The sequence below is a fragment of the Bactrocera latifrons genome, unplaced genomic scaffold (genome assembly GCF_001853355.1).
Source record: "Bactrocera latifrons isolate USDA-ARS-PBARC rearing strain unplaced genomic scaffold, ASM185335v1 scaffold_149, whole genome shotgun sequence".
NCBI lineage: Eukaryota > Metazoa > Arthropoda > Insecta > Diptera > Tephritidae > Bactrocera > Bactrocera latifrons.
The window spans coordinates 597,338-613,100 of NW_017534952.1; the positions used below are offsets into that span (position 1 = coordinate 597,338).

Here is a 15,763-nt window from a genome sequence, read left to right on the forward strand (position 1 = left end):
TATCAATGCACAAAAATTGCTGTATTCTGTATTTWACATTTCTTCCYTCGATTTCCCTTTGTTGTCTAAAAAAGCGAAAATCTCTTCACATAGTCTCCGCAGCGTGAGATGTTGCCAATAGAGTCGATTGTGCTGAGAAGAAGGAACTCTCGGCGCAAATTATGGCTGAGAACGCAATGCTTTTCTATGAGAAAAGTAAAACAATCGGAAAAATAACCATTTTCTCTAACTTTCATTTTGTCGACTGTTGGAAAACTTGAACTTGAAAGATTCATTATTCACACCCCTTTACAGCGCTGCTTTTCACCCCATAACGCCTGCGAACACAAAACATTGCTAGCCTGCCGATTTTGCCGATACAATGCAACCGAAATAACCAACATAAGTGAATGCAATTGAAACCCCCCGAGGWCATTTCGCACTCGATGTTGTAAAATTGGAGAAACAGGAAGGAAGATTCAAATGAAATGTCCCAATTTAAAGCAATGTATTTTCGATGCGGAAAGCATAGTGCATACATGTGCRTATGTGTGCGTTGGTTTGACTCAGCCCCTTCTCGCGWGTGTCACAACGRACGGGAAGGGATGATAATTTGTAGCGCTTGATTACAGACCAATCAAACGAATACCCTTCATTTTAAACTTCAAATCAGCACTACCACATGCACCCAGCATTAACCGCTCGCCGTGCCACGCACACATGCCCACCGATTGAATGGCTCAGGGGTAGTTCTGCTTAAAAAAATACAAACTAAAAACAAAGAAGTTTCAAAAATAGAAATAGAAATTACAATCCATGGCATATCGCCTAAAAAACGGCAATAAAAATCACTTCAATAATGGAACTAATGCAATCCCAGAGATACTTTAACAGATAATTGACCGCAGAGTCGGCTGTAAAACAGTTGCATACGAACATACATACATACATACATATGTATGTGCACGCATGAAGGTCCACACAGTCAGTAATCGGCTATAAATTTAAAATATTTCATGGCCGAGCTGCTAATTTTTAGTTGTTGTTCGGTTATTCGTTCTTAATTTCCTATATTTGTTGCAGGGTTGCTTTTAACCCTTCTAATGCCATCAAAGCAAACAATTCTCTATACAAGTCGCGTCCAATCACCTTCTCTATATCCAGGCATAAAGTGTCCTTTGTCCCCCGCTTTAAAGGGATCAAAGCTATCTGTTAATTAAATCGATTGGTGGGTTAGGTCAGAGTTGACATCAATCATAACTTGTTAATTATTGCTGGTTGACGTTAACCCTTATTTGTAGTTCTAATTCGTCACAAAATAAAAAGCTTACGAGCAGACGCCGTGCAAAGCCGAATAAGACAAGGCAAAAAATACGCTAAATGCTGATTTACCCACACACATGCACGGAAATAATTTACTGGATCAGCGTAAAAACACAACTATTCATTCGCTTAACGCGCGTATGAATACACGCATASCAACATACTTATATACATACAAACGATGCATGGAGCATAAAATCAATTATTTGCGAGTTTAATCAATCATGCCGGAAGTTATAGAGATTCTGCTAAAAAACGCTTGTCACGATTTCACATCAAAGTCCCTGCTTGACATGACACACAAAACCATTTAACTGCGTTTAAGGATTTCCAAAAATGAGGAAATTCGGTTTTTTATTTTAGAAAATTATGAATACATTTGGAAATTCGAGTAATGCAGGCCGCCGCTTGGGTATGAGTAGAATATGACGAAGTGACAAAGCATTTCTGCTGTCGAGCAGATGTTGATGAATAGACAATTGTTCGCGGCTCGGGCCAGCGTCTAGCCGGGCCTAGTACGCATATTCATGCTTATGCACATACATACATTCCAATACATACATGTATGTGCTCACATATCGACTGGTTATTTGTTGTGATCCAATTTAATTATCGTACGAAATTGGACGCAGACATTATGGAGACCCTCAAATCGTTCGAATTCACACAATTGTATTTGCCGAAGTTGCATGTGTGTAGGTATGTACCTTTGCATTTTGTAAGTCTAAGTTTAAGTCAGGATTTCAGATATGTTTGCATATAACTGTTGACGCAATCCAATCTTGCTTCATTGTAAAGCGCGCTAGATATGTGAAGCGTTAAGGGAATGTGCAACTGTTTACTCTGCAATGTGATTTGCATGTTTTTTCGTTGCAARTGCTAGATTAAGGATTTAAGGATGCCGCTTGAGAAAATATTTACAGTGCCAAAGTAGTAGATTGTCGCAAATACCCCCATTTTTAAACGGCGACAGAGAAACTTCTATATTTTGACAAGCCACCATCTGACCCACTCTTTTTGGCCATTATAAGCAAATGTTAGACTATTCCATTCCAGATTTGTTCAAAATATGCAGGTGACAGCGGCAAAAGAGTGGAATTATGGCGATTATTTACACTTACATTTCTTTATACTTTCTTAAAATCCTGAACATCGTTGCCAAGAACTCATAGGGAATTTCAGAGGAATTCAAGTGAAACCAAGCTTTTTCGGCTTGCTGCCTAATACTAGSCATTTTTCATTATATACAAATACTTACATATGTATGTGTGTGTGTATGTATACATGTAAGCAAATTTTAACACCTTCCATGTGAAGATTTTGAGTGTTCACGCCAATTAACACCGTACAATGTAATAACTCAATTTCAATAAATCCCACATAATTTTTTAAAATATGTATGATTATGAGTACAACAACAACAATAACAACAATAAGAAGAGCAACGTCAACAAAACCACTTTGGCACGCGCCACTCTCCAATAAAACCTCAATTAATTTCACGCAACTCCCAATACCTTTGGCTTTTATAAAATGGTAAACACCGTCATTACAACACCCTTTAATTTGCCTATAAATCGCCGGAGCGCATACGCATTTGAGTATTCACGCCGTCATAAAAACGTTCGTGCATTTGTGTATGTATGTGTATGTGTTGCCCATTAATATTCACACTATAATTTGAATAAATGCATTATTAGGCGTGTATGTGTGTGATAGGCAAATAAACGCACCTAAGTGTGGAGTGCAGAAGGTAGGAAGCAACAGCAAGAGCAACAATAAAAAGTGACGAGCACTCGAGTAAAAAGCGCGAAAGGGTGCATTAATGAGCAGCGATTGGCCTCGGCGGCGGAGCGCAGGGTAGCACTTTGCATGCGGTTTTTTGTGTGTTGTTTTTGTTTTTGTGCGCGGTGCGCAACAGTTGCCTTATCGACGCTCGCGTACCCCCGGCATGTTTTGCATAGCGGCAAAGGGTTCGCTTCCTCTTTTTATTGGACTCAGTGATTCCACCAATGCTCTGCTTATATGCATATCCGCATCTCGCGGTGACTCGTGTTGATTGTGCCAATAAAAAACGAGCGAATGACAACCCTTCTTGTTGTTGATGTTGTGATATTTAAATGCTTGTTCATTTGCATGCATGTGTGTGTGTGCCAATGTACGATTATTAACGAGAACCTTTTCACAATGCGTAAGCCCCGTGAAGTAGACTACAATGTATGGTAAATGTTTTTTTTTTTATGCTGTTGCTGAGCGAATAGGTGGTGCAATATGATTAAAATAGCGTTTAATTTTAATTGCCACCGCTGTCACTACATTTGCATGGGTGCCCTCATCATTTGCTTGCGCCCAAAGGTCAGACGGCGACAAATTTACATAACCTTAAAACCTCCGACAAAGTATGCGTAATCATTGCAATATTCGGCAATTTGTTCTGTGTGTTGCACCTAATGAGATGGATGAATTGAAGTCTGGTTAGGGGTTAGTTTTGAGTGCTGGACAAACACACAAATGCACACACATGTACACATACAGATACATATATATGCATGTATGTACATATTTGGTAGAAAATACATGCAGCCGTACGTGGAAATCACTTCGTGCGTTGCAAAAGCGAAATTCTGCCAGTTGTGGGATGATATCGGTTTTACATATAAGCACACACACACACACATATACACTTAACAAAACTGCGGCGTCAATAAAAAATATTGGAAATATGTAAACATCCATCTGCTTAAAATAACTCACAAGGTTACAGGAGTATGAGTATTATGTGAGTGAATGGCTGTGATTTCAATATCCTGTTTGTCAGGAGACAGCTCGATCGACTGCTGGGATGCCGCCGCTGCGTCCCCTAAATGCCTTGCACTCTGCCGTATGTGTGTTTGGTTTTGTCCCAACGGCGGGTGGACAGAGCGTGATGACCATTGTTGCCGAGGTGTCACAGGGTTGCTTTGGAATTTTAATTTCGCCGAATTATAGTCATTGTACTATTGTTGAAACTGTTATTTGAACTATTGAAATGTAATGTATGTGATATTTCATTGTTGTGCCACTTTGGACCACGGTTTTTGTTTTTGGTTGTGACAAATTGTCATTGTGAATGCCAGCGGCCCAAGTGCTGCATCTGTGCGAATGAGGGTTGCAGCGAGGGGTCAAGTTGGGTGCGAAAGGCAACTTTGTRTATATGTAAATAAGAGCTCGTACTCGTATATGCTGTTGTTGTTATTGCTGGCCRTGATAGTCAAATTTTCAGTTAGATGTCCGATATGACATTATTTGGACATGTGCAAAGGGGCGTCTAAAATGTCGGCACCGTGATTGCCGCAAATTTTATTGCTTGCATTTCAATGAAGATGAAGCAGAGTTGGAAGTTGCAAAATCACGCATAAAATTTATCGAGCAATTGAGCATATTAGGCCTTGTTAAACAGTTTTTTTTTTATCGAAACGGATGTTCATGCATATTCATGCAAATCATTAATTTTAATTATTTGCTGTATTTTTGGTCAGAAAGTTGGTCAGATTTTACTTTAAAACTACATATGTTCCAAAGGCATCAGCTCAGGAGCGGCCAATTTTTAGTAATTTACATACATATTTTGAAAAGGGTAAAGTTATCGGCTTTCTTGTTTAACTCTATGAAATATTATTCCTAAATTTCCCACTTGAGTTTTATCTTCGCTTCTATAAATGCATTTTTTCTTTCTGCGATCCTTTTATTAGRAGTTTGTTAACTAAATTCGCGTAAGGACGAAAATTTTTAAACATATTAATTCATTTGAAAGCATTTTTTCATGCTCGGATAAAAGGCAGAATTCAGTGCTCGGTCTGCTCGTGCCTGGCTCCAGGTCAGAGCGTGCAGCGGTTTAAATTTGCCCGCACTCACCGTTATGTATGTGTATGATTAGGAGTTTACATCCCAACATTTAGAATAGAGCTAATGCAATAAGGATATTGACACGAGCCGGAGTTATGCCCTTGCATCCTTTTCAAAACTCGAAAGAAATAGCACAAATTCAAAACTGCGCACAGGCACACGCGTAGCGAATTTCCCCCTCTACCGCCCCTGAGCAGTTGCAGCAAAAAGCAACTCTAATAAACTTCTCACTTGAAGTCGGTAATAAATTTCTGTATTCACGTGCTCCGCGTACGTGTTTCTATGAGCGAATGGGCGAGAGACGAGGGACACCGCCGCATTTGTCGCACATTTTAAATACTAGAAGTATTGCCATAATGTTGCGGGTACTCAGGGCCCTTGTATCCCTGTGTGTGTGTGTTTGTGTGGATGTGAGAAAATTAGTGAACGGAGGATTGATGGAAGCAACATGCATGTTGAAAGAATTGAGGTAACGGATTAAAGTTTCGAGCCAGGCACGCGTCCATATACATAACTGTATACACATATGCATGTGCATCTTAAATAGTATAATATATACCTACATATGTAGATAGCTATTAAAATATTTAGTTGCATATAAAGCAGTTGACCAGCTTGGTACTTACCGGCTGCTGAGCGCAGTGGTGACGGCGAGTATCGCATGTGTCCATTGAATGTATCTGTGGAAGAGATAAAAATCAACATCAATAATATGGAAATGCAAGTACATACATATATGTATACTATATACATGGACATATGCAGCTATATAAGTGTATTCGTGCTATATATTATTTATTTCCTATCAGAGGTTCCATCAACGGGCAAAAGGTTAAGTGGCCCACTGTCCAAGACTTCCAAGTTMYAATTCAAATGTTCTTCGCAAATTATTGATTATCTTTATTTCCCTCTTCATTAAAGGCCAGCAGCAGCAGCGGAGTGCATTGGATGTTCAATGCCCTTTCGGACACGGCTCGCTGTCCATCGTTCGCCGTGCAAATATCCTAAGTAAATAAACGCTGTCCAAGTCTGCAGATGTGTCTCCGCAAATGTGAATGCGAATTGAGTTGGAAACAAATCTTTGTGGGGGTGTAGTTGAGGCCATTATATATTATATTGTTGTTGGTGGTGGTGATTGTTATGGTGACGATGGTGGTGGCAGTGGTGGCAGGGGTGGCGTTGATGCTGTTTGCGTTCTTCACTCATGTTGATGACCTCTTGGCCGCTTGCCATCACGCTGCTGTTGCTCGCACTGCTGTTTCGGCGAGTTTACGACAATTTCGCCCATTCGAAACTACGAAACTTAATGCAAATGGCACGTCTTCTTAACTTGTCAATTTGAATGTTGCATGCAATGTTTTTATACATTTGCTTCGCTACTTTCGTTGGGGGCAAGGGAGGAGTGTTCGACAAACTTCTTACTCTGTTTTTTGTGGTACACTTGGTTTTGTTTTTGCTTTAAATGGGCATAAAATGTCCATTAGTACGAGTATTTCGTTAGTTTTATGGGGTGAATTTGGCATGCACGCATACATATGCACATATGTATGTACCTACATGCATAGATAGCTTCTGCTGGCAGATATGCATACGTGCGAYATGTATACTGCATCACACCCACCAAAAAAGTAAATTGAATGCAAATTACTAAAGTTTTGTCAAGTAAAGTGAGCTAACAAGGGGATCCAGAAGATATAGTGCAATAGCTGTTATGATATAAGAGAATTTTGAAGTGTCAAAATATCGGAATGACTTTAATGAAGAATATCTAATTCCGAGTAAAGTGCTACCTTTATCTGACTCCTAAAGAGCCACGTCTAAACATGGAAGGAAGTTTTTTGTTAGACAGCAAAGTTTTTTGAATTAAGTTTTGAAAATTCCTTCTATATGGCTTAACAATTTCAAACCGATTTATTTAACCTTCTTTAGTTAAAAGTACTGACAGAAAATTTACACGCAAAAGATATAATTAATTTTTTGTCTAAGTATGAAGTAGACTTAAAGTATACTCAGAAAATATAAAATATAATTATTGATCAGTTAAATCTGATGCTAATTTTGAAAAAGTCTGCTTTTCTTAAGTGCCACAAAGAAGTTAAGTTTCTGCAGAATATTCTTTGCGTTTTCAGTTCAGGAGTTTTCCAACATTTGCGTCATTTATGAATATACTAAACACGCATGAATAGTACATATATGGAAATATGTGTAGCACATAAAACCACGTACATATGTACTTATGTGAGTAGTTCCATCCATAAAGCAGAAAAGAAATTGGTGTATGTCAGTGGGCGACGTGCTTACAATTTCATCACCGCCGCATTTAGTTAAATCTCCATTTCCCATTTCCTTTCGCATTTTCGTATGGAGATTGCTACTTCTGCCGCTCGACAGTGACACCTACACGCCTGCCGGTGTGTGCGTGCTTACATGCATGTGTGCCGAATGCCTCTAGGAGTGTTCGTATCCTTTATGCATTACTGTCATAAATAACCTCATTTGAGTGCACATTATATTTGCAAATAACAATGAAGAAACTCTCTAGCTGTGTCCATAGACGCTCGGTTGGTGTGCGTGTGYACTGGTGTGATCCAGCAAACGCCTGTCCAGTCAGGRCTGCGACAAGCGAACGGGCGCGAGCGGCGAAGGTGTGGAGCATAAGCTGCATTTATCCGCTGTGGCATCTTCTGCATTTGAGCGTGATAAAAAAGAGAGAAGAACATTTTTTTGGCATTTGCTCTTATTTAGCAAAGAGTGGATATTAAATTTATGGCTCCCTAGGGTGTAAACAAAAAAGGACAAAGCCGAGTAGTAGCGGCAATGGTCCATAGTTTGGCACGGTACCTATATTTTTACGACAATATATGCATACGGGGATAATGTGCACTGTCCATTTCGAAATATAAATATACAGATTACTGTCTCAAAATAAACAAAATAAAAAAATAAAAATAAAAGCCAAAAACGTATGCATAGCTGGGAAAAGAAGTAAAAAGCAAAAACAATCTGCCATTTTTTACGTATTTCATTTGATATTTCGGTTGGTTTATCTATTATCAAGGGAGCGTTGCTTTGCACATTCATATACAGATTACAAGTGGTACAAGGATACGTGCTTACAAGCCAATGCACGATTTTCAAACACTATGTATCAGCGTATTGGTATGAACACACATATACACACGTATGAACATGCAAAGTTGCTTATTTGCGCCCGATTAAGAAGTCGATGGTGTCGGGAGGTTAGTGCACGTTATTGCTGTTGCTCGCATTGAATGGCACACATACATTAGTAGCGCTTTCACTCATTCCTTTACTACTATGTCTGACCACAAAGGAGCAAAATCATCATCACCTCTTAAGTTGTTGACTTTGGCTCAAAATTCGACTAATCTGCATACACACGCACATTGTCTGCCACGAAGATGATCTTCTCAAGCATTTTCGTTTGCGAATTTGTGGAAGCTGTGCCCACTACTTAACGGCAATTACCGACATTTGTATTGTGCGCAGCCTTAGTCGCCAGTGATAATCCTACCTGGCTGACCATTTTCAGTGCGAAACCAACCCGACTCATTTGGGGCACACACACACACACACACACACACACACACATAAATATGCTATGTAATGAGGAAATTAATTGTCTTCCTGCGGCAAATGCAAAATCAGCTGGACTCTTCTTTGTGTCTGCTCGCTCATAAAAAGTGCAAGGCATGCAAAGGAGGCAAAAAAAAAAAAACAGCAAAGGAAAAACTACGTTGAAATTGTGGGAAAGTGTGGTCATGCAAACGTGTTTCTTACAATTCTGTGCTGCATGCAGAGTACCTCGGGTGTGATGAATTGTGATTCCCTACTTGTTTTCATTTTCGGGAACAGGTAGACAGGAAAGTACACATTTTGCAATCGTTCCTCGGAGATCAAAGAATTTGAATGCATTATTTGAATATCTCACAAACACATCTACAGTGCACAGACAGTTATTTATGATTAGACGCTCAGTGGGTTGTCTTTTTGTCTCTGGCCATTCGTGCATACTTTTATTACCAATTTCTTGCACATTAAATGGGAGAGGCCTCTTTGCGGCCGCCCGTTACCCTGCCTGTTCTCTTATACACATCTAGATATTACCAATTTCTTGCACATTAAATGGGAGAGGCCTCTTTGCGGCCGCCCGTTACCCTGCCTGTGCATCCTTATTGGAAAGGACAATACCAGACAGACAAATTTTATTTGTAAAAGAAATAATCTATACAATTTTTGTTAATAGCTTTTTGTTTGTCATGCCCTAAATACATATAATATATACTATATATAAAAGTAAAAAATTGTATGGATTATACATGCATACTCCTACAAACGATTTTAACAATAGGGTTCGCGAATCATTAATATGGTCTCTCCTACATTTCCAATTGCATTAAATTTGGACTTGTGCATTTTTAACAAAAAAAAATTTGACCCACAAGTTTGTACTTTTCGTGTTGGGAGCGGATGGATTGCAGAAAAATAGTAAACTATTAAAAATTTACTTTAGATCATTCGATATTTATTTAAAAWWWTTTCSGAATTTTAAGTGTTTACTAGGCAATTCTATCAGTTAAATTAGTGCCWCTCAACAGGATGAGTTCAGCGCAACCAAAAGTCTTCCAAGCCGATTTGAAACTTTATCATGGCACGATATCTTTTTTGATTTCTAATTTAGATTTTCTTAGAATTTCTGCAGCAGTAACATGTTTGAAGTTTAGAGGCGAAATAATCTACCTATCGAAAAACGATCTTTTATTAGAATTGAATAACTTTATTACTTGTTAAGCCTATTATTTAGATACTGAGTCGCCCCAAAAACCATCGTAACCCAAAGAAAAGTATTCAAACGAGGGAAGTCATACCAAACAGAGTTGTCTATGCGGGTAAAAATATTTTTGAGCCTATATGGCAAACTTTGGAATTAGATCAAAAAATGTCTGTGAATGATTTGCGCTATTTGTGGGCACAGACACAAATTATATGCATATTCAAGTAGTAATCCTTAGATAGATTTCGAAAATACCACTCTTGTACAGTCCAGGGGAAAAGTCAGTTTGGCCCTACCCAACTTAGGTGCCAACAGCATCTTAATCTTGATATTTTACTAATTTTTTTATTGGCTAATATTCGAATTCATTGTTTGTTACTACATACTTTTCTGAAGTTCATCCGCTGGCGGTGTTTCATGATCCTCGGAGCTGCGCGGTGCAAACTCTGTGGGTTCAGTCTTGATAAAAATTCGTTCATTACACAGTTCTGGACTTTGGCTATTCACCAAACGTTGTTGTAACTGCCGTTCATTGTTGGACTGCTCCTCATTGGCCACTGTGGGCGAAGCCGCTGATTGTGCCGCCGCACTCCATAGTGCTTGTTGTTGTATCACCATCATGTCTTACAATTTGTTKTATGYGTGYGTGTGTGTTTGTGAGGCTGCAAGTGCACTTCAAACTATTTAATAACTTTTCGCACAAATTCACAATTCTTTCACATTCACTTCGTTTATCGGTGAATTAGGGCTCGTCGAAAACAAGCTAGAGGTTTTCGTCACTTAATCAAGAAATGTGTTTTGAACTAATGAAAATAATATGTAGCAAATCTCGCTTTTATTTTTCTAAGTGTAGTCGTAACTCGCGATTTATTGTCGTCGGTTGCAAAGGACGAATGCATTTGCCAATCGTTTGGTTATCGCGCAACGAGACCGGCTCTCTTGGATATATCTTGCTGTGTGCGCATTAGAAATGCAACTGAATCGTAACACAAATGATAGTCGGCCACCGCACCGCACCGTGCAATACATTTGCCGTACTCATTCTTACAAATCTACACGCGTGTGCATATAACGTCATGCATATGTATGTATGAATGTGTGTGTGTGTGTGCCAGCTACCTTGGCAAGTCGACTTCTTGCAGCCATACAAAAGCATTGAGTCAATTTCCAATTTTGTAAATGTAAATAACGAAAATGTAAAACTGCTCGACGCGGCAGCACTCAGAACGTTTGAGCGGCCTCTCGCCTGTGCGTTCGGGGCGAGTGCAATCGTCGCATTTGCAACTGTTTTTCAGGCGTAGTGTGCCGCTGCAACAGGGTTCGTGCATTTGCCAATTGTACATACATATGTATGGATGCGAGCGTGAGTCTGTAGAATCCTAGCGCTCAGCCATAGAGTGGTATGCTCTCTATTGCTTAGTATTCGTCCTTTCTCTAGCCACAATGCCGAATTGGATTCGACTCGAGTGGTGAAGGGGCACTATACTCAGTACACACTTCTCCTCATGCCTGCGCTCTCCCTCTCTTGATCTCTCTCTGGCATTCGTTCGCTCAATGTTTTTATCGCTCTTTCCCATATGCATAGCGGAGCTGTAGAGAATAATTCATGCCGAATTACAACCATACAGAGCAGTGTGCATTTGTGTGGAACGTGTTTCAAGCTGCTGTGTTGCATCTTTGTGACTGCTCGCCTGCATTCTAATTGGAATTCTTTCGTGCTCCCCTTAAGCTCTCTGCAGCACATATCTATAATACATACAAGTGTTGTAAGCATAGTGAAGACCATTCATCTGGAGCGATGCAAATAGGCGTGTAAGGAAGTGTGTGTGCATCGGTCACTTTTTCTCTTTCACTCAGCACATTACGATGACGGTCGCGGTCGCGGTCGCGGTCGCGGTTGAGGCATCGCAATTAGCATAAGGAGTATGGCCTCTTTGTGAGCTGACGTTCACACTGTTTATGCCGCTCATGATGGCTTGCAGCGGCCTTTCGAGGGATGCAGGTCGACGACGTACGCATATCCCCAATTGCAGCAGCTTTCATACATTGTGGAAGCGAAGCGGCTCCCCATTTATGGGTGTATGTATGTGTATTTGTCCATACTTAAACTGATATGTATTTGTGCAAGTATTTACATACGTATGCATGTGTTTGCTCGCATTTATGAGAATGGGTGTGGCTTATGCATAAAGTATCAAAGTAATTGAGTCGTTTTTCATAGCAATAAAACGTAAAATCTGCAGTTGCCAATGCTGTTGTTGGTTTTGTTGTTGCGGTGGCCCTTTCAAGTACGCTGGAGATGCTTAAATAAGTGAAGCTGCTGGACGGCGAGCGCAAAGGTGTTCTTTATTGATTTTCTCAGTTAATTCGACGACACACATACATACATGCGCTCATACCTACATACATACATATATGCATTTTTGTATATTACCTTTATAAAGTATATTTATGAGTTTAAGCCACTAGGACTTTAGACCTTTTATTGAATGAACTCATTACGCAAATGAAGTTTTCAAGTCGTCACTGGTTCTTTACACGTATCGAGCAATATATTTGATAATATGGCGCCTTTAAGAAAAGGACCTTCACCTGGGTGTATACAAAATTAGCTAGGTCCTGAGAAGCACTCTACACTGAAATCTTGCGTTTATCAAAAGCTTTAGCCTGTAAATATATTTTGAAGAATGTCTAGTATTTGTAATATGAAACGCTAAGTTATTGAACTGAATTGTGTAAATGCGTCCAAATTGTCGAAATTTGAACTGGTCGGCAGAAGGCTTCTTCTTGCCTAACTCAACCACTCGAATCGCGCTTTCAGCTCCGTCCAACAAGAGCGCGATCCACAATCGCGTTCGATTGGCCCATTCGTATATATGTGTAAATAGCAACTGTGTGTAAATATTGATTAAAGTGTCATTGCACTTCAATTTGGTAATTGTATCTATGAAACAAGTCATTTACATAAGTACAATGACGCGTTAGTCAGTATACACACATAACTGTGTATATTAATCTATTAACATAATCATTGTACATCCTACAAGCGTTTAACTGGAACTTAATACCGCAACGTGAGGCAACGTGAGGAATTCGAATAACGAGTTCAAATATGAGCATGTTATAACAGCAACAATAAGCATAAGGTCAGAAACCTCTCGCCATGTTCCCATGAACCATACCATCGTGAAATCAAAATTACTCATTAACGACTAGTTTTAGGTATCTTCAGTTATTTTGGAACCGCTTGCAAAAATAATATAATTATTTTGCAATTTTTGAAGAAGATTTTCCACGAACTGTATGGTGGTCGCACATCCAATGCTTTAGCTACAATGGCCCCCAGAACTCTTACATCCGTATATACTAAAGATAGATTGAATTCACATGGTGATTTATTGACACAGTCGAGATTCTTGTCACTGTGTGAATTCGAAAATTAACTAAAAACTACTTCCAAGSCGAATTTGGCTTAAATGCAGACATACGTAGATATACTTAGACACATATTCATATATCTGTTTATATGTATGTGGATATGTACATACTTGTATGYATATGTCGCCAAACACAWGCTAAGGGWAACCCATTTGTGTACTTTCTGAATGGAGACCTGTCAACCGGCAACTGGAGCTCCCTCATCCAAAAATCGGCGAATTTACATTTCCTTTTATGTAGGCAAATTGTTTGTGGCATACTGTCCACCCTCTTGCGATGAATTGAGGTAAATTCATTGAGAAAGTTCACCATTTGGTTGCTGATTAAAGTTGTCACAAAACTCACTGTGACGGAGCGATTTAGAGGCGAGGGAGCTAAGCAACGTGCAACTTGATTATTGCCAAAAACAGACGCCCGCCAGACAGCATGCATGGCGAAGTACCAACACACAACTACATACTTTGTTTACCTACGCAAATACACACATACACACAAGCATGGACTACGTTGCCTAAAAGCTTCGGCAGGACAATGCCGAGCAATCGCGTTTCTACGCACGAGATTAGAATTGCATTGACCTGTGGTGAATGTAAATGTATGTGTGCATGTGGATACCCATGTGATACATACATATGTACATATACAAATAAGTAAGCGTGTGCGGCATGTGTGGGTGGTCGTGTTTGTATCGCGTGGAAATTAATCAAGAAAACAAACGAAGTGAACGCAAATGAATGGACACATTCCGAATATGAGAGCGTTGCGCCAAAAGGGAGATTTTGGCACGGCCTTACGAGTAGAGGGTGCGTACGGAATCGAAAGATTTACATGAACACTCGCACAGAGATGAATCAAACTGAAGTGAACTGCAACGAATTTAAATACATGGAAATCATCATAAATACTATTAGGGGAGACGAATTAGAATTGCTAAGCGTGGACTTATGTTACCAATACATAATGTATGTATGTATGTATGTGTACCCTGTAGTAAAATCAGTTATCAACTACCTTGCGACTAGTATGGACCGCAAGCTCAACTAGTCAGGTGATTCTCTCTCTCTGTTTTTCCATTTATATTATTGGTATTATTTCAGGGGGCGAGGTGATCGGACAGATTTTGGTTGGAAAATATTCAAAATATGCCAAAAAGTTATCTCAGTCAATTTTATAGGAAAAATAGTTTTCAATGTATGTTTGACGATATTGATATATTTGAAAAGTTATTACCTTTGGATTTTCTATCAAGTAAATTCTTAGTTCGAAAATCTGGTTGTGAAGTAGTCATTACTTTAACAGTTTTATWTTGATTTTCGAACTCTTTTATATCGGAAAAACTAAAATAGTGTTTTCTACCCTGTTGGCAATTCAAGAGAATACAGTGTTGGAAAAAATAATAGAAACAAATTGGTTGCATTCGTTGTTCGAAAATATTTCACAAGGAACTAAAGAAACATGTGTTTAAGTTTTGTTTTTTTAACATATAATACATAGATATGAGTATACTTCATTATAAGGAACAAAAATATTTTCTTTAAATTTTCGGTCAACAAAAAAATGTAAGTTAAATTTTTTGCTTTGAAAAAAATAATGGAAATAAAGCGATTAAAACTAAGTATTACCGGATTTTTTTTAATTACCTCATTAATATATACATTTGAGTAAAATTTATTTTTTAAAGCTGCAAGCACCTACGAGGCATCTAATTATYCAGTTTGGCGCAAATTTATGGGTTAATGAGATAAAAAATTTATTTTACTATTACTTATTAAATGTAAGGTTATTTTCTGGTTTAAGGCCTCCAATTCCTTTTTTAATATCCCTCTCAAGTGTTTTATCGGGTTCAGGTCAGATTCCAATATTTTTCCATCTTTTCCGAACATATAAGCTTTAGTTACATGAGGCTAGAGTTAGTTACCTCAATTTTGACGGGTCATGTGTTGCTTGCAAGAGACAGTATTTTTACAGTATTTTTTGTTTGCTTAAAACCGGAACTTTCCTAGCTAAACGTGTATTCAAATCCTTCTAAATTAGTCTTTTCTATATTGTCCGACTGAACACTGATTCTCTTTTAAGAGAATATTGCATTAATTCAACGATTTCTTTTATTTTTTTTTCGTATTTAGTACAGGAGCCAAGCAGGCAATCCTTTACATGAACAATCTGCTAGCGTCGAACCCTGCCCCACACCTGGCGTCATGTCAAGCCATTATAGTAGATTTCGCGCGCAAAACATACTCAATAACTATATAATAGCACCCAAGTATAGACAAGTACATAAGATCCCTATGTATGTAGAATAAATACCTACTTTTAGTGGTAGTAGTGTGTTCGTTAAAGATT

At 38.8% G+C, this 15,763-nt stretch overlaps 1 protein-coding gene and 1 long non-coding RNA gene across 6 annotated transcripts in view; one reads left to right on the forward strand and one right to left on the reverse strand.

Annotated features, from left to right (window-relative positions):
• Positions 1 to 15,763, forward strand: part of LOC108965787 — a 185,499-nt gene that overhangs the window by 55,287 nt on the left and 114,449 nt on the right. The gene's annotated exons all lie outside the window — the stretch shown is intronic.
• Positions 1 to 15,763, reverse strand: part of LOC108965780 (POU domain protein 2) — a 44,005-nt gene that overhangs the window by 4,240 nt on the left and 24,002 nt on the right. For 2 of the 4 annotated variants that reach the window (XM_018928382.1, XM_018928385.1), the window contains exon 2: positions 5,814 to 5,867. In XM_018928382.1, the coding sequence (XP_018783927.1) occupies positions 5,814 to 5,867 (54 nt within the window). Of the gene's footprint in view, positions 1 to 5,813; positions 5,868 to 10,368; positions 10,932 to 15,763 lie in introns of those variants that run through there. The other 2 variants (XM_018928383.1, XM_018928384.1) reach the window with 2 other exon arrangements.